The following is an 18,456-nucleotide window of genomic DNA, read 5'->3' as shown; positions in this document are numbered from 1 at the left end:
CTGCGAGAGGGAAAAAAGAGGCACTATTTCTCTCATGCACACTGCCGGCACAGGCTGACTTAGAGAGCTGTTCTGAAGATATCCTTGGGCTACTGACCCAAGAACTAGGAAGGACACGAAACTCACATCTGCATTGTCTGTAACCGCCTGCAAGGAAGAGTCCTCACACTCAAGCACTGCCCCACTTGCAGCTGAGGGGAGGAGGAGCTGGAAAGGACAGGTGGACAGAAAAGAAGAGAAAAGCTGAAGAGGCGAGAATCAACTTCTCTCCGAGGCAGATCACACCTTCATGGCCACTCTTTTAGGAATGCTCACCATTCCTAATCCTAGCGTTAGGAAGATGAAAATTCACCACCTACCTTTTCACGCTCCTCGGGTACGTACTGAGGGCCGTGCTGTGGCTGTGCTGCACATCACCAGCGATGAAAGAAAGCACAAGATCTGTTGCAGACAGTGCCAGGAGCTGTGCTTGAACTACGCTTATGGTAAGGCACGCCTACCTTGCAGTGGCCACACTTTGGGAGCTCTGGGACACAGCCACGTGTTGCTCTCCTGAGTCCCAGCTCCATTTCTCAGCCACTCACACTCTGCTCCTCCATGTTCTGCAAAGGAAAAGTCCCAAGAGGGAAATTCAGTTCATCGCAGATGTCATCAAACCTCCGCTCTCAGGGCAGTCGCACTCATTGCTTGGAGTGAGCAACCAGCTGTGTGCTTACCCAAAGAGCAGCGGTTACTTTTACTTCAGTGTAGCAGCCAATGCCTGACTCTACAGTACGAACACTAACCTATGCCTAACTCTAAAATAACAAAAGGAACATATACCTAACTCTAAAATAACAACAGGAACCTATACCTAACTCTAAAGAACAAACAGGAACCTATGCCTAACGCTAAAACTAAACTGAACACTAACACTAACCTAACGCTACCATCAACAACAAAGAACAGAACAAGCACCTAACTCCAACAGGGAGAAGAAAGAACAGGGGGCCCACAGAACAGGAAGAGCAACAAGATGGAAGAGAAGATGATGTTAAATAATGCCACCCAGCAAACGCTGGGGGCAGGGGCCGCGCAGCAGGAAAGGAGCCGAGTGCCTGGACCAGGGATGGTGAAGCTGTGACCATGCCAAAGCGGGGCCTGGCACGGTGGTGTGGTGCCAGGCCAGCTATGCCGTGGGTGGATCCACCTCCATTGGCTAATCTGGAGGGGGATCCACCTCCATCGGTTCCTCTGGAGGGGGATCCACCTCCATCGGCTCCTCATGGGTGGTGGTCACAGGGCTGGTCCAGGCACGATGGAAGCGGGCTCCTTTCCCCTTCTTCCACTTGATGGTAATGGCGGGCCCCCTCCTCCTCTTCGGTTCTGGGGCCCCCAGCTCCTTCTTCCCACTTAAAACCTCACTACGATCCTCTCTCCCTCGCTTTGTGCTGGACATGGCTGCTACCTGCCCAGAACTCTCAGAGGTGAGTGAGCCGGGTGGGGCAGCAGCAACCAAGGTGAGAGCTGTGACATGGGGAAAATTCCAAAATGGCACCTGTGCTGCTGGGAGTGTCATTCCACATAGGATGAAGAGGGGGCTGGAGGGCAGGGCACAGCACGGGAGCTACAAGGCGCTCCCTGTGCCCAGCAGGCAGCCCTTCTCTCTCTCAGCAGCCAGCAAGAGGGCACAGAGGAGTCGGCCCTGAGCAAAGGGCCCTCAGCCTCCTTCATCCTCCCCCTCCTTTCATAAGGGAATCCCCCCTTGGGGCTGGGGCACCCACATGGAGACATGAAAACTACAACCTACTACTTTGCTTCTACAGCAAGACTATTGTACTGAAATACTACTGTACTTCAAAGCACCTGCAATCACACTACACTCGTTTTTAATATTAAACTCTCAAACTTCCACAGCAAATAATAACATCCGCTCACACAGAAAATGTGGAGAGGGCACAAAAGAGAAAAACCAGTCATGAAAATCTTTGTATTCAGACATTCAAACTAACAATGTATACTTTGCCTTTGCCTAACCGTACCATTCTGTGCTAGAAATACGATGTTCTGCTGTAGAGTATGATTTGCAGAGACCAAAAGCAGCTAAAACCTGCTCCACTCTGTAATTTTATCATCTGCTGATATTTGGTTCTTATCTCCCTTGCTTTCCAATTGCTCACTCTTTAGACACACGCAAATCACATGGTCAAGGATTACAAAAACACTGTTAGCCAAAAAATTTATGCTGGCAGAATCTTAACGTTAGAAATGTGTCTAAGTTGGTTGCAAAGAAGAAAGTGAAGAACAACACAGTAACCAAATATTAACAGATACATAAGGCTTCTCTCACACATCCTTAAAGCAGAACCGCCAGCCTTAATGAACTCTGCTCTTCAGACTCTGACTGAAATTCAAGTATTACGTGTAGCAGCCTGGATCTGGCAATAGTCAAAGCACCCTTTACCTCCAGCTCCTTAGCATCAAAGGACCGCAGATACTGCTGGGGCAGAATTTCATTGAAGCCTTCAAAAGAAGCTTGTGTCTGTTCCTCGGTGCCTCAGGAAAGTCTCCATTCTGCTACCAGCCTGGAAAAGACACAGAAGGATCATTTAAAACGGGCTACGCTAACCCAAGTTCATCTTTGTTAGTTTGTTTTGAAATGAACCGTAAGCAGTGTTAAGAAAAATGCTGGAAAGTTCTGGGGATAGAGCACTGCATAACTGTATTATAATTGTATTCCCAACCTTCACTCTGCGCAAACAATTTTAAGTTAAAACCCTATGTTTCCAACCACTCAACTATGGAAAGCATTTTAGGCTCCAACAGGAGGCAGCATCTACTCACTGTTGATATTAATGAGAGCACAGCAGTGCCTTGCTGTTTGGAGGAAGAAAAAAATGCAGAGCTGTATTCATCTAATATCTAATATCCTCCCCAGAAATCTCAGTCATTATCCACAACAAGGTAAAATCGAGGTCAAGTGCTACTAGTGAAGATAAGTAGGAGTGCTAGCTTACCAAGAAATGACTACGTCCACTTGGAAAGTTCCATATTTGTTTCGGTTAAAAATCCTTCGCAGATCAGATCTTAAGAAAGAGGGAAATTCTACGGCCACAGAAATAAAGCGCGCAGAAAGCCCACCTGTTGCAGACAGAGGAGTGAGCCTTGCTTAACCAACACTGCTTCAGCGCTTCCACTGCCATTGCTCCCGCCACAAGACATCAACGTCTGCTTCTAATGCGGCTCCACGATGGGATCACAGAATCACAGAGTTGTAGGGGTTGGAAGGGACCTCTAGAGATCACCGAGTCCAACCCTCCTGCCAAAGCAGGTTCCCTACACCACATCACACAGGTAGGCATCCAGGCTGGTCTTGAATATCTCCAGAGAAGGAGACTCCACCACCTCCCTGGGCAGCCTGTTCCAGTGCTCCGTCACCCTCACCGTAAAGAAGTTCTTCCGCACATTTGTGCGGAACTTCCTATACTGATGTTTCATCCCATTACCCTTAGCTCCTCCCCCGACAGCCTCTCCGTGCCCCCGCACCGAGACCCGACCCCGTTCGCAGCACAGAGCCTGCTCCTCCCGGCCCCGCTCACTGGCCCCGCGCCGCCATGCCGCCATGGCCCAGAAGTGCTCTCCGCCGCCTTCAGGAAGCACTTCCTGTCACGTGGCTCAGGTCGGGCTGGGGCCTGTTGGGGGGGGGCAGTGAAGGGCCCAAAACTGAACACAGCGCTCGAGGTGGGGCCTCACCAGTGCTGAGTACAGGGGAACAGTCACCTCTCTGCTCCTCCTGGCAACACTGTTTCTGATGCAAGCCAGGATGCCGTTGGCCTTCTTGGCCACCTGGGCACAGTCGGCTCGTGTTCAGCTGAGCATCAATCAATACCCCCAGGTCCATTACCTCTACGCAGTCTTCCAGCCACTCCAGCCCAAGCCTATAGCACCGCCTGGGGTTGTAGTGGCCAAAGAGCAGGACCCGGCATTTGGTCTTGATGAACCTCATCCCATTGGCTTCAGCCCAGCTCTCCAGCCTTTCCAGATCCCTCTGTAGGGCCTCGCTACCTCCAGGCAGATCCACACTCCCAGCCAATTTGGTGTCATCTGTGAACTTACTGAGGGGTCACTAGACCATAGAAGGAGATCAGATTGGTCAAACAGAACTTGCCCTTTGTAAACCCATGCTGGCTAGGCCTGATCCCTGAGTCATCCCGCACATGCCACGTGATCTCCCTCAAGACAACCTGCTCCATAACCTTCCCTGGAAACGAGGTCAGGCTAACAGGCCTGTAGTTCCCTGGATCCTCCTTACAGCCTTTCTTGTAAATGGGAAACACATTGGTGAGCCTCCAGTCTTCTGGGAACTCACCAGTCAACAAGGAGCGCTGACAGATGATGGAAAGCGGCTCGGCTATCACCTCTGCCAGTTCCCTCAGCACTCTCGGGTGGATCTCATCTGGCCCCATGGACTTGGGGCAGTCCAGTTGGAGTAGTAAGTCTTGACCATTTCTTCCAGAATCACAGGGGGGTTAGTGTGCTCCCCAGAAGATACCAGGTCAGAGAGAGGAGTACCCTGAGGATAAGTGGTCTGACTTTTAAAGACAGACGTAAAGAAGGCATTCAGAACCTCCGCCTATTCCCTTACAAACTCCATGATGTTCAATCCGTTATCTAGGCTGTCTTCCCAGATTGCCACACGTTTTAGGAAAGCCGAGTTAGTGTTCATACTAGTATTCATACTCACGTTCATGTTATCAATATCAATGAATGTACTTGTCATGGTTTAATATTTTTGTAATTTTGCTATCAGTATTCCACAGCATAACATCATATAAAGCATGTATAATTTTACTGAATCTGCAACTTACAGAAGAAGAATACATCTCCCAGAGAACAACACGATAGGTCATGGGACCTGGACACTGTATTAACTCGGTCGCAGGCTAGACTGAGGTCTTTCGAGTTCTGGCGTTCAGGAGAGTGTGTGGGAGCCTTCACCGTTTCGCCTAGATTTACAGTAGGCCTCTTGGATACGGGACTCATTCTCTTTCCTATTTTGCTTGATTCGTTTGCTCAGTTTTCAATTATATTGTATTATATTGTGTTATCCTGTATTTCGATATAGTATTTAGTAAATAAGTGTGCCTCCTTAGATCGTTGCCGCTGTTTTCTTTTCCTAATTAACTTTTTTTCCTTTCGGCCTAGGGCCCCTCTGGGGCCCACGGCCCCCTGTCACGGACGCAGGTGGATTTTCGTTCAGACCGTGACAGATTTTGGTGGAGAATGCGGGCAAACTGAGTTGCTGTTTTTCTGTTTTCTTCTGTTGCTCTTTTAGCTTTTAACAGAGCTGCAAGTTTTTTTTTCTGTTAAGGAGATATCTTAGGTTTGCGATTCTGCACCTGCGAGCTTGACCTTGAAAGTCACACTCCCTGCCTTGAGTGGCAGGGAGTGTGGAGAGACTTTGGAGAGACTTTTAGAAGACAGACATCTTTAGTGTCATGGAGCTTTACTCCTGAACACTTAAAGAATCCTGAGTGTTTGACCGCATATTTGAGACAGGAATGTTGTGGCTCAGGCAGATCTAAGGAGGCACAAATGACTTGGGGCCTAGCTAATGCTTATCGGGCCTTATTCAATACCATTCCTGAGAGGGAAGATTTTGAGGTTGAGAGAGAGAGTCTCAGGGCCGAGAATGAGAGTAAGCAATCCAAACTCGACAATCTCCAGTCCGAGCACAACGCCCTTCAGTCAGAGCACAGTGCCCTTCAGTCTGAGTGTAACATCCTCCGGTCAGAGCACAACACCCTCCGGTCCGGGTACAACACTCTCCAGTCCAAGTACGACGCCCTCCAGTCTGAGTGCAGCACCCTCCAGCCCAAGCACGATGCCTTCCAACCCAATTGCGACACCCTCCAGTCTGAGCACAACACTCTTCAGTTTGAGCATAACGCCCTCCAGTCCGAGCACAACACCCTCTGGTCCGAGCACAACACTCTCCAGTCCGAGTACAACACTATCCAGTCCGAGCACAATGACCTCCAGACCGAGTACAACACTCTCCAGACTGAGCACAATGCCCTCTGGTCTGAGCATAACGCCCTCTGGTCCGGGTACAACACTCTCCAGTCCAAGTATGACGCCCTCCAGTCTGAGCGCGGCACCCTCCAGCCCAAGCACAATGCCTTCCAAACCAACTGCGACCCCTGCAGTCCGAGCACAACACTCTTCAGTCCGAGCATAACGCCCTCCGGTCTGAGCACAACACTCTCCAGACTGAGCACAATGCCCTCCAATCCGAGCATAACGTTATCCAGCTAGGGTACAACACTCTCCAGTCCAACTACGACAGCCTCCAGACTGAGCTCGATGCCATACAGTTCGAGCGGAACACTCTCTGAAACCAGCTATGTGCCCTCCGGGGTGAGCTGAATTTATTTAACCAACTACCAGGGGCACATATAGTCCAATTTGACCAGCCACTGGGGGTGCATGTAGTCCAATTTGACCAGCCACCAGGGGCACATGTAGTCCAATTGGACCAACCATCAGGGACACCAGATACAATGTTGGTTGCCCCTGTAAGAGGGCGAAAGACAAAAGGATTTTCAACTCAGTTAGAGAAAATGCAGAAGGAGTTAGAAGAGCGGAGGGAGTTAGGAGAGCAAGGGGACTCAGGAGTGCAGGGGGACTCAGGAGAGAAGGGGGACTCAGGAGACCAGAGGAAGTTGGAGGAGCAGAGGATGTTAGAGGAGCATAAGATGTTAGAGAGCAGAAGAAGTTAGAGGAGCAGAGGAAGTTAGGAGAGAGGAAAAAGAGGGAGGGTTACCTGGAGGAAATAATTTTCCTTCCCCGGCTCGAGTATGAGCCTCATATTGTAAACATACACATCTCTTATCAACACTTTATACATTTTTCAACAACCATGTTTTGTATGGAACTCCTGAACTTCTGTGACACTGAAAAACATCAGTGCAAAGGGTTTTCTGATAGATTTCATTTGTGACCACATCTAACAGATATTAGATAGGTCCCTTGGCTCATTTCCCAATTTGTTAGGAATTTGGAAACACCATGGAGGATTTACATGCAAATCATAATCACTTTGACAAAAAAGGGGTAAAAGAAGGGATCAGAAGGAATGGTTATCACTGTGCAGAAAGTACCAGAAATCCAGAATGACCTGAGAAAGAAACTATGAACCAAATTGTGAAGTTTTAACAGATTCAAGGACTGATATCAATCACAGTCCACAACCACAACAAACAAAACGTAATACTATTGCAACCAAAATATGTAATCAAGAGGTATATTCAGAATTCTAGCGTGATCACATCTTCAACTTTTCTGTCACAAAACACAAATGGTTAAAGTCAGCTATCAGTCATTCTGTGTTCAGTAAAGGTTCCACGGGGATCTTCTGAAAAATAAAACAAGACAACAACTTGCCCTTTTGGGGCTTTGTTAATACAATTTAAAAAAAAATGAGGGAACAAACAAGAGAGAGTTAATTTTACATTTCTTTATCGGGGTGTCCTTAGCCTTCCAAGTATATTCATTAAGGGATTTCATTAAGGTTAGGGAAACTGGCCTCATGTTGGCTGAGTCAGTGGACACAGGCTGGCCAGGGAGATAAGTGTTTCCCTAGCTTATCAGCAACTGGATCGTGACTCACAGGGGCAATTGGCAGGAATAGGCCATGGCCCAGAAGTGCTCTCCGCCGCCTTCAGGAAGCACTTCCTGTCACGTGGCTCAGGTCGGGCTGGGGCCTGTTGGGGGGGGGCAGTGAAGGGCCCAAAACTGAACACAGCGCTCGAGGTGGGGCCTCACCAGTGCTGAGTACAGGGGAACAGTCACCTCTCTGCTCCTCCTGGCAACACTGTTTCTGATGCAAGCCAGGATGCCGTTGGCCTTCTTGGCCACCTGGGCACAGTCGGCTCGTGTTCAGCTGAGCATCAATCAATACCCCCAGGTCCATTACCTCTACGCAGTCTTCCAGCCACTCCAGCCCAAGCCTATAGCACTGCCTGGGGTTGTAGTGGCCAAAGAGCAGGACCCGGCATTTGGTCTTGATGAACCTCATCCCATTGGCTTCAGCCCAGCTCTCCAGCCTGTCCAGATCCCTCTGTAGGGCCTCGCTACCTCCAGGCAGATCCACACTCCCAGCCAATTTGGTGTGTCACAGAGTTCTCTCTAGAGCTCAGTCCGGGACAGTGGGAACAAATCCGGGGGTGCAGGAACAAAAGTCCCCTCCCCTTTTCTCTAGCGACACTGTACGGCACGGCGCGGCGTGGCCCGGCCACGTGCGTTTAGGGAGAGGGGAAGGGAAGGGAGATTGCGATTGAGTCTAACAAAAAATGAAGGAGAAAAAGGTGATCTGAGAACGAACGGCAGTTTAATAACCTAATAACGCTAAACAACAACAAGAGAGTTTCAACAAAGAGAATACCAAGTCCGCAATCTCACCGATGGAGCTGTGGAAGGCAGGAAGCTCCGACCACATTGTCTCCTTGCAGGGAGCCGGGCCAGCCACCCCGTCCCCTTCCCCACTTCTCTTCCATTGCCCCTCCCCATATGCCCATTTAAGGCAGTCCACAGAAAAAAAACTTGTCCCCTTTACTCCCATTATTAGGCATGGTGTTCTGATGTGGAATAACAACACCAACCAAATTGCAAAACCATAACATTCCACCCCTTATTACACATCACCACACCATGCCTAACTTTTATCAACATATAAACAGAACAGTAGTTAACATGCATTACGTATGTACATACAGATATAAATATATATATACACACATGGAATCACAGGCTGCACTCCCCCAGCATCATATTTCCCTGTGGCACACACTGAACATCCCCATCCTTCTGCATCACCCACCTGGTGCACCCAGGTCCCTGTGCAAAGAGAGTTCCTCGGAGGGGCCTCCCCTTTCCAGAGGCTGGGAGGACCCAAACCGCTTTTCCCAGCATATTCTTTACATGCACCACAGGAACCTTGTCTCCCTCCACGGTACGCAGGGAGTTGGACTGTATAGCGCCGTCTCGGTTGGCTGATCCTCGGGTGTTTACCAGCCAGGTGGCTTCTGCTAGATGTTTCTCCCAGTTCTTAAATGTTCCACCACCCATCGCTTTCAGCATGGTTTTCAGCAAACCGTTGTGGCGCTCGATCTTACCAGCGGCTGGTGCGTTATAGGGGATGTGATAGATCCACTCGATGCCATGTTCTTTGGCCCAAGTGCTCACCAGTGAATTTTTGAAATGAGTCCCATTGTCTGATTCGATCCTCTCTGGGGTGCCATGTCGCCACAGGATTTGTGTCTCTAGGCCTAATATGGTGTTTCTGGCAGTGGCATGGGGCACCGCATATGTCTCAAGCCACCCGGTGGTTACCTCCACCATGGTGAGTACCTAATGCTTACCATTATGAGTCCTTGGCAGGGTGATATAATCAATCTGCCATGCCTCCCCATATTTGTACTTTTCCCATCGCCCTTCCCCCCAGAGAGGTCTCATCCTCTTGGCCTGTTTGATCATGGCACAGGTGTCACAATCATGGATGATCTGCGCAATAGCGTCCATAGTTATGTCCACCCCTCGGTCTCTAGCCCACTTATGTGTTCCATCTCTGCCTTGATGGCCTGAGGTCTCATGGGCCCACCGAGCTAGGAATAACTCTCCCTTATTCTGCCAGTCCAGGTCTATCTGAGCCACCTGAATTCTGGCAGCTCGATCTACCTGGTGGTTATTTTGTTGCTCCTCTGTCGCTCGACTCTTGGGCACGTGGGCATCTACGTGACGCACCTTTAGGACCATGTTCTTTATTCGGGCAGCAATGTTCTTCCATAATTCAGCGGCCCAAATAGGTTTACCTTTCCACTGCCAGTTGTTTTGCTCCCATTGCTGCAACCACCCCCATAAGGCATTGGCCACCATCCATGAGTCAGTATAGAGGTAAAGCACTGGCCATTTCTCCCACTCAGCAATGTCTAGGGCCAGCTGGACAGCCTTTACCTCCGCAAACTGACTCGATTCTCCTCTTCCTTCCGTGGCCTCTGCAACTTGTCGTGTGGGGCTCCACACAGCAGCCTTCCATCTGCGATGTTTCCCAACAATGCGGCACAATCCATCAGTGAATAGGGTGAACTTCTTTTTGTTGTCCGGTAGTTCATTGTATGGTGGAGCCTCTTTGGCGCGTGACACCTCTTCTGCTGGTGGTGCTTCAAACTTTTTACCTTCGGGCCAGTCGATGATGACTTCTAGGATCCCTGGACGGCTGAGGTTCCCCATCCGGGCCCGCTGTGTGATTAGTGCAACCCACTTACTCCATGTGGCATCTGTGGCATGGTGAGTGGAGGGAACCTGCCCTTTAAACATCCAATTCAGCACTGGAAGTCGAGGTGCCAGGAGAAGCTGTGTTTCAGTGCCAATTACCTCAGAGGCAGCCCGGACCCCTTCATATGCGGCTAGAATCTCCTTCTCAGTTGGAGTGTAGCCCTCTTCCGACCCCCTGTATGCTCTACTCCAAAATCCTAGGGGTCGGCCTCGGGTCTCATCTGAGGTTCTCTGCCACAAGCTCCAAGTGGGACCTTTCTCCCCAGCAGCAGTGTAAAGGATGTTCTTCACATCCTTTCCGATCCGTACTGGCCCCAGGGCCACAGCACGGGCTATCTCTTGCTTGATTTGCTCAAAGGCCTGCTGCTGTTCAGGGCCCCACGCGAAGTTATTCTTCTTTCGGGTCACCTGATAGAGGGGGCTCACAATGATGCTATAATTTGGGATGTGCATCCTCCAGAAGCCTACCACACCCAGGAAGGACTGTGTCTCTTTTTTGTCAGTGGGCACAGACATTGCAGTAATTTTGTTGATCACGTCTGTTGGGATGTGGCGACGCCCATCTTGCCATTTCACCCCTAGAAACTGGATTTCTTGGGCAGGGCCCTTCACTTTGTCTCACTTAATAGCGAAACCAGCAGACAGGAAGATTTGGATTATCTGTTCTCCTTTTTTAAAAACCTCCGTCGCTGTATCACCCCACACAACGATATCATCTATGTACTGCAGGTGCTCTGGAGCACCGCCCTGTTCCAACGTGGCTTGGATCAGCCCATGGCAGATGGTCGGGCTGTGTTTCCACCCCTGGGCCAAACGGTTCCAAGTGTACTGAACACCCCTCCAAGTAAAGGCAAACTGTGGCCTACACTCTGTGGCCAAAGGGACAGAGAAGAATGCATTGGCAATATCAATGGTGGCATACCATTTTGCCTCTTTCAATTCCAGTTCATACTGGAGTTCCAACATGTCTGGCACTGCAGCGCTCAATGGGGGTGTGACCTCATTAAGGCCACGATAGTCCACTGTCAGCCTCCATTCTCCACTGGCTTTGCGCACTGGCCATATGGGGCTATTGAAAGGTGAATGGGTCTTACTAATTACTCCCTGACTTTCTAGTTGTTGAATGAGCTTATGGATAGGGAGCAAGGAATCCCTATTAGTACGGTACTGTCGTCTGTGTACTGTTCTCGTGGCAATTGGTACCCGTTGTTCTTCCACCCGTAGTAACCCCACAGCAGACGGGTCCCCTTATAGGCCAGGCAAATCAGACAGCTGCTTAATGTTGTCTGTTTCTATAGCAGCTATTCCAAAAGCCCATCTGTATCCTTTGGGGTCCTTGAAATGTCCCCTTCTTAGGTAATCTATTCCAAGTATGCAAGGAGCCCCCTGGCCAGTCACTATACGATGTTTCTGCCAGTCTCTACCAGTGAGGCTTATCTCGGCCTCCAACACAGATAGTTCCTGCGAACCCCCAGTCACCCCATGTATATGTATCCGTTCTGTCCCTTTGAAACCTGAGGGTATCAGAGTGTACTGTGCACCGGTATCCACCAGTGCTTTATATTTTTGTGGTTCTGATGTGCCAGGCCACCGAATCCACACAGTCTAATACATTATCCCTCTCCCCCCCCTGGCTGAGGGCAGGGCCCCTCTATTGGTTGTCTGAAGCGGTAGAGGCAATCTCAGTATTGGCTGACCTCTTTTGTAATTTTCTTACCCGTGCTCGCAGTGCAAAATTGGGTTCGTCATGCCACTTCTTCATATCTTCTCCATGGTCCCGCAGGTAGTTCCACATGGCGCCACGTGACATAGGCTCACTGCGGTCCTTCACTTGGACAGGTGTGCGTTTGCGTCTGATGGCTGAGACTGCCACAGGTTCACTGTGGTTCCTTGCCACAGACCAGCTCTTCTGCATGTTGTCTTGTTTTCTCTCCATTCGGTCCAGTCTATCCACCATTTGACAGATGGCTGCGATGGTGGTACGGTGTGGCAGTAGTGAGTATTCGATATTTTGCAGTGAAAGGATGAGCTCAAAAATTGCAGGTCTTTTATCCAGCTCATTATACCTGTTAGAGTTCGTTAATAGTATACTGGAATACTTCTCTGGTGCTGACCGTATGAGTTTCTTGCATATTTCCAGAGTACAGCTCACCTTTTCTGGGTCATGGTAATCCTCTGGGTCCCCAGGGACAAACGTGGGATCGAACAGCATTTCTGCCACAGCCATTTCTCTCAGGTACTGGATACCTTCCTCAGCTGTACTCCATTTTTCCAGTACAGGCTCCAAATCACTTTTGAGAAGACAGGTTGCCTTTACAGCTGATAGCATCCTCTCCCAGAGATTGGCGACTCCATCGAGACATCTGCTGATCCCTCTATCAATAGATGAGTCTCAAGCAATGTTTCCTAATTGACGAGCCTCATTGCAGCTTAGGGACATGCAGGCGGCCCCATTGTCCCAACACCGGAGCAGCCAAGTGACAAGGCGTTCACCTGGGAGTCGGGCAAACTCCCTTCTCGTACCTTGGATTTCAGTAATTTTCAGAGGTTTACGAGTAGAGGAAGCAGTGACTTTTCCCTCATCATCACTATCCTCTCCGCGTCTGTTAGTCTTCTGAGTTGCCTTTCTCAGAGGTTTTGGGGAGGGTCCCTCGCCAGGATCTTCCTCTACTTCTTCCATCCGTTCCAGACGTGAGGACACACGTTCCCATCTCTGGCCTTCATCGTCACTATCTTCTCCATGTCTGTTAGTCTTCTGAGTTGCCTTCCTTGGTGGTTTTGGGGAGGGTCCCTCGCCCGGATCTTCCTCTACTTCCTCCATCCGTTCCAGACGTGAGGACCCACGTTCCCATCTCTGGCCTTCCACTGGAGCGACTGACACTGATGCTGGTGCTTCCTGTAGTCGGCTGGGATTAACTTGGCACCTTCCCCTTAGGGTTTGGATCTCATTCTCGAGACTCTCTATCTTTTTCATAAGCCGTTCGTTCTGAGATCCCCCTGATCTCCCACCCTCACTCACCAGTTCTTTTAATCTCTCATTCAAAAGTTCTATTAATTTCCCAAGGTCCCTCCGGTGTTCAGGGGTGAGATTATATGATATTGGGGGTCCCGATGCTTCTGGCCCTTTTCCTGAGTCTCTCTGCACTATTCTTTGCAAGTCTCTCCGCACGTTATAGTAAACTACTACAATTAGAGAGACTAACAACACAGTATCCCATTTGACACCCCAGTCATACTTAAGGAATTCAGAGCATTCGTGGGTCAGTTCGAGCACAGTGCCTGTGATGTTCGTTAGTCTGGAAGGGAGCCAGGCAGGTATCTCTATCCCTGCCAGCTGTCGGCTTAATATATTTACCCCTACCCCCATCATCAGGATGTTCTGAAGCCAGGACCACAGGAACCTAAGGACCGTCAGTCCTACTGTCTCGCTCCAATTTGTAGGAGTGAGGCAAGGTTCTTTGATATGTGTATACCCGGCGTGAGATTAAGAAGCAACGGTTCAAATGTTGGTCCAACCAGTTTATTAAAGACCTAGGTGTTTTTTTAGGGAGACGGGGAAGGGAAGGGAGGCGATAGGGAAAGTAGGAAATGTAAGCAAGGAGTCTTTGCAGATAGCAAAAGAGATATAGTCACCACCGTGGATCCAGCGAGGTACACAGTAGGTCCGTTGATCTCAGGAACTCGTCTGATCACCGCGGGGGATGGGAGACAGCCAGGGAGCTCCGCAGCAAGCCGGTCCCGGGGTTCTTCCGACAAAGTTTTCCCCTCAGGGAATTCTCCGTCAAAGGTGTCTTTGGGAGTTTGTCTCCAAAGTCCCCAGTTTAGCGAGGGCCTTTTATCCCCCATTTCGGTGAGGTTGTTTTTCTCCTTTGAAGTTTGACACAGCATTTTTGGGAACGTATCTCGAGCAAACACTGAACTTCCAAACAAGCAGGTAAACACACTTTGTAGTAGGGATTTAAACCAGCTTTTGTGATATTCCTGGCCCACAGATAAGCCAGCAAAAAGGGGGGGGGTGTCTCTGTTGCCAGACACAAGCATTATCGCCTTCTGCAGTGGTCAGCTCCTTCGAGCAGCACCCCTGAAGAAAACTGCTCGTCCTGCTTCTGCTTATCTTTGCAATCGTAAGCAGAAACACTATGGCACAATGACAACCAACGTCCACCCCCCAAGGACACTTAACAGATGTTAGTCAGAGTCTTATCATCAGGAAGGCCTCATGAAGCAAACTTTGAGACAACAAAAGAAAGCCAGTTCTGTCTTTCACACCACCCCGTGGCTCAAAGGTTGCTTGAAATTGATGCGCAAATGACCATTCAGGGTGGTGAGGAAAGAAAAAAAAAAAAAGAAAAGCATAAGGGAAAAACGGGATAGGTGATATGGGGGAATTAAATGTTAACAATCATCATCATTCAATCAAAACCTTGATTGATAACCATAATTATTTTCCATCAATATATATTCACTCATAACAAACCACTATATTAGATCTCTCTACAATACAAACTACTCAGAAAAGATATTTAGAGCTACAGTTACTTATTCCTATTGTTTGTTACAAAAATCATCTAAGGGTAGTAATTCTTGATGCAGTACAGAGTGAGATGCACCCGTATTTACCAGAAAACAAACATCTTTACACTGCTATGTGCATGTTGCATTCAGTCCACTGGGGCAAAACTCATCCTGGGATCTTATCACGCTCTAGTACAGCTGCCACCGTTCCTCCCAACTCCACCACCACAATTCCCCCTCCACACAATTTCCAAGCTCCATCAACAAATTTGTCCAAGTCCCTTACTTCTGTTCCCAAACTTTCTCACTTTCCAAACTCTCATCATTACATAAACTAACGTACGCTATTCCACTATTTGTACCCTCAGTTACACTTCCACATACCCTCAGTTATACTTCTGTATCATCATCAAAGCAGTTTGTCCCATTCCCTTCAGAACCCACAGATCAAACAACACAGTTCTTCAGTTTCCACAACACCCTTAGTACCATATAACTTTCCTTTAGCAATCCATACTTACATATACCATAAACATTTAAAAATCACAAAGACAGTGACAATAACCAATAGTATCAAATAAACAAGTAAAACAAATAAATAGGGGTATTTGTGTCTGCTGCTGTCCACTTGAGCATTTCCAAAGCAGTTCAATTGCTGAGAGATATAAATGCCAGTTTGGCAAGTTAAATACTGTAATAGTCTATCGAACTTTTCACAGGACAGTGTGTGGGATACCCCAGAGTATAAACCATAAGAGGGATAATCCCAGAAACATACACATCTCTTATCAAAACTTAGACATTTTCCAACAACCATGTTTTTGTATGGAACTCCTGGACTGATGTGACACTGAAAAATATCAGTGCAAAGGGTTTTAAAATAGATTTCATTTTTGACCACATCTAACAGATATTAGATAGGTCCCTTGGCTCATTTCCCAATTTGTTAGGAATTTGGAAACACTATGGAGGAGTTACATGCAAACCACAATCAGTTTGACAAAAAGGGGTAAAAGAAGGGATCAGAAGGAATGGTTATCACTGTGCAGAAAGTACCAGAAAGTCAGAATGACCTGGAAAAACTCTGAACCAAATTGTGAAGTTTTAACAGATCCAAGGACTGATATCAATCACAATCCACAACAACAAACAAAAGCATAATACTATTGCAAACAAAATATGTAATAAGAGAGGTAAATTCAGAATTCTAGCACAATCACATCTTCAATTTTTCTGTCACAAAACACAAATGGTTAAAGTCAGCTATGAGCCATTCTGTTCAGTGAAGGTCCCACGGGGATCTTCTGAAAAATAAAACAACAACTTGCCCTTTTGGGGCTTTGTTAATACAATTAAAAAATGAGAGAACAATCCATCGAGCATGATATTTTACATTCCTTTTTCGGGGTGTCCTTAGGCTTCTAAGGATATTTGTTAAGGGATTTCATTAAGGTTAGGGAAACGCCTCATGTTAGCTGAGTCAGTCGACATAGGCTGGCCAGGAAGATAAGTGTTTCCCTAGCTTATCAGCAACTGGATCGTGATCACAGGGGCAATTGGCAGGAGTGGGGAGGCCTTGGGACAGAAGGTGTTAAATCGAGGATCTCCTTTTGTTGTGAGCTTTCTAATAAACATCCACCCTTCACTGCCTTCCCCCCCCACCTCCCACTCATCTGGGGGAGGGGGCGAAAGCATCAGCTTTCCTTGAGCTTTTGTTCTGGCCACAAGTTAACTAATTTCTCTAACCTGACTGTGGGTAATCCATTCATCAGGTCTCGTGGAACACCCTTTTGTCAGCCCAGTGTCCAGAGATGATTACGTTTATGATCAATATTTCGCCTACCTGTTCTTACTGGCAATGAGACCCTTCCAGTTCCACTGAGCTTTGGACTAGGTGGCCTAGGAGCATGGGTGGTTGCTGCGAGCCTTACTTCCTCTGGTTCAGATATACTGGAAGAAGCCACAGGCCCATATTTCCTTTCATAATTAATCAACTCTTGGGCAACCTCCCCCCATGTCCATACTTTATATCCCGACTGCAAATGGCCTGAGGTGCCAGTTCCTTCTAATTCTGCCAGGGTTCTTTCTCCCTGAGGCATAGCTTGTATTTTTCCTTGTAGTTGTATACCTATAGGTTTCAGTGATTCTGGAAGCCCCCTGATTAAAGGAGTCATCCTTTCAGGATCAACAGGCATCATCATAGGTGATTCATGATGTGGCTGCAGCTTTCTATCATACATCATTTGCAGACAAGCAGCTTTTTGAACACTTTCAACCAATTGATCAGCTGTCCCATTAATGGCAAGAGGGTCTCCCCTTTCTAAAGAGTTAAGACCACCTGCCCAATAGGCAGCCCTTTGTGTTAGGGACCAGGGAGCACGGTTGTTACCAGTAGTTAAAAATACTCCTGGCCCCCAATAACCTTCAGCTTCCTTTTCAGTTAACAGTATTTGGTCTCCACCAGTGAGACTAACCCTCCATACATACTCTGTCTCTGATTCCTTTGGAGAGCGGCTAAAATCTTTTTTCAGTTTTGCTAATTCAGTGGCAGAAAAGGGAATTTCTTTAACATTCATTTGAGGGTCCAGATCCTCACTGTTATCAAACATATATTCGGTTTTTATCAAAGGACGCAATTGGGCTGGCGAGTCCTCTAATTTGCCAAGCCCTTCCTTTATTCCTTGTAGTTCCTTCTGAGGAAAAGTTTTTTCTTGAGGCAAATTATGGACAGCAGTATTGCTAGTATTCTTATATGTTAATAGTTCCTTAAAAGCTATTTGCAACAAAACTGTATTATGTTGCTCTCTTTGTAATTGTTCCTCAAGGTTCACTATTTGATTCTGCAGAGTTTTTACCAATTCTTGCATAACTTTAACTGATTCTTGTAATGCTTGTATGGTTTGGGTTTCTGCCGAATGCTTTTCATCTCGGAACTCCACGGCAGCTTTTAAAGCAGCACCGAGTACCACACAAATAAACGATTTCCCTTTCCCGGCTCGGGTACGAGCCCCATTTTGTAAGACACTAATGCGGTCGGAAACACTCTGCAAGTTATACCAGTTTTGTCGTGCCCAATCCACCCCTGATAAAGAAGGCCGAGCACCATGCTTTTCTAAAAGGTCAAATAGCACATTTTCACTATTCATAGTGACAATACTTTCACTCATTTCTACCCTAAAAGATAAACACTAAGGGAAGAGAAGGCACACTTAAGTCCTTACCCCTCCCCAGGGAAGCACACACCTATCAAACAAATGCAAATGCTACAATCATTCCTCCCTTTCACAAAAGACCAAGAAGCCCAATCAACACTTAAAAAGAAAGTGTAAACACCTAAATCGCTCCTGGCTACCCTGTCAGGCCAGAAAATCTTCAAGCTTCAAGAGTTACAAAATACTTCAAGTTTTCTCAAAAAGGAATAAACTTCTTGGAGAGGCACAAACATCAAAAAATTACCCTCACTTCCCCAAGAGGCGCACACACAAAACTTTCCCATTTCCAAGATAGGTTACAAGTTACTTAAACCACAAAAAATGCGAAATAGTCTTGCCGAGGAGGCACACACATATAAAACAAAAGTAAATAGTCAAAATTAATTCATACGTCCCCGAGAGGTAAACACTTGAG

The 18,456-nt window shown here is 47.7% G+C and overlaps 1 protein-coding gene across 1 annotated transcript; it reads right to left on the bottom strand.

Moving 5' to 3' along the window:
* Nucleotides 1–16,380: 16,380 nt before the first annotated feature.
* LOC107309559 (uncharacterized) lies at nt 16,381–17,996 on the bottom strand. Its single transcript, XM_015854471.3, has one exon. It carries the CDS (start codon nt 17,994–17,996, stop codon nt 16,623–16,625), a length of 1,374 nt encoding a protein of 457 aa, XP_015709957.2. The 3' UTR covers nt 16,381–16,622.
* Nucleotides 17,997–18,456: the final 460 nt, after the last annotated feature.

This window comes from Coturnix japonica, chromosome W (assembly GCF_054131305.1).
Source record: "Coturnix japonica strain WE chromosome W, WE-NBRP24, whole genome shotgun sequence".
Taxonomy (NCBI): domain Eukaryota; kingdom Metazoa; phylum Chordata; class Aves; order Galliformes; family Phasianidae; genus Coturnix; species Coturnix japonica.
Note: the sequence above shows the minus strand (reverse complement) of the source record. Positions and strands in the feature narration are given on the sequence as shown.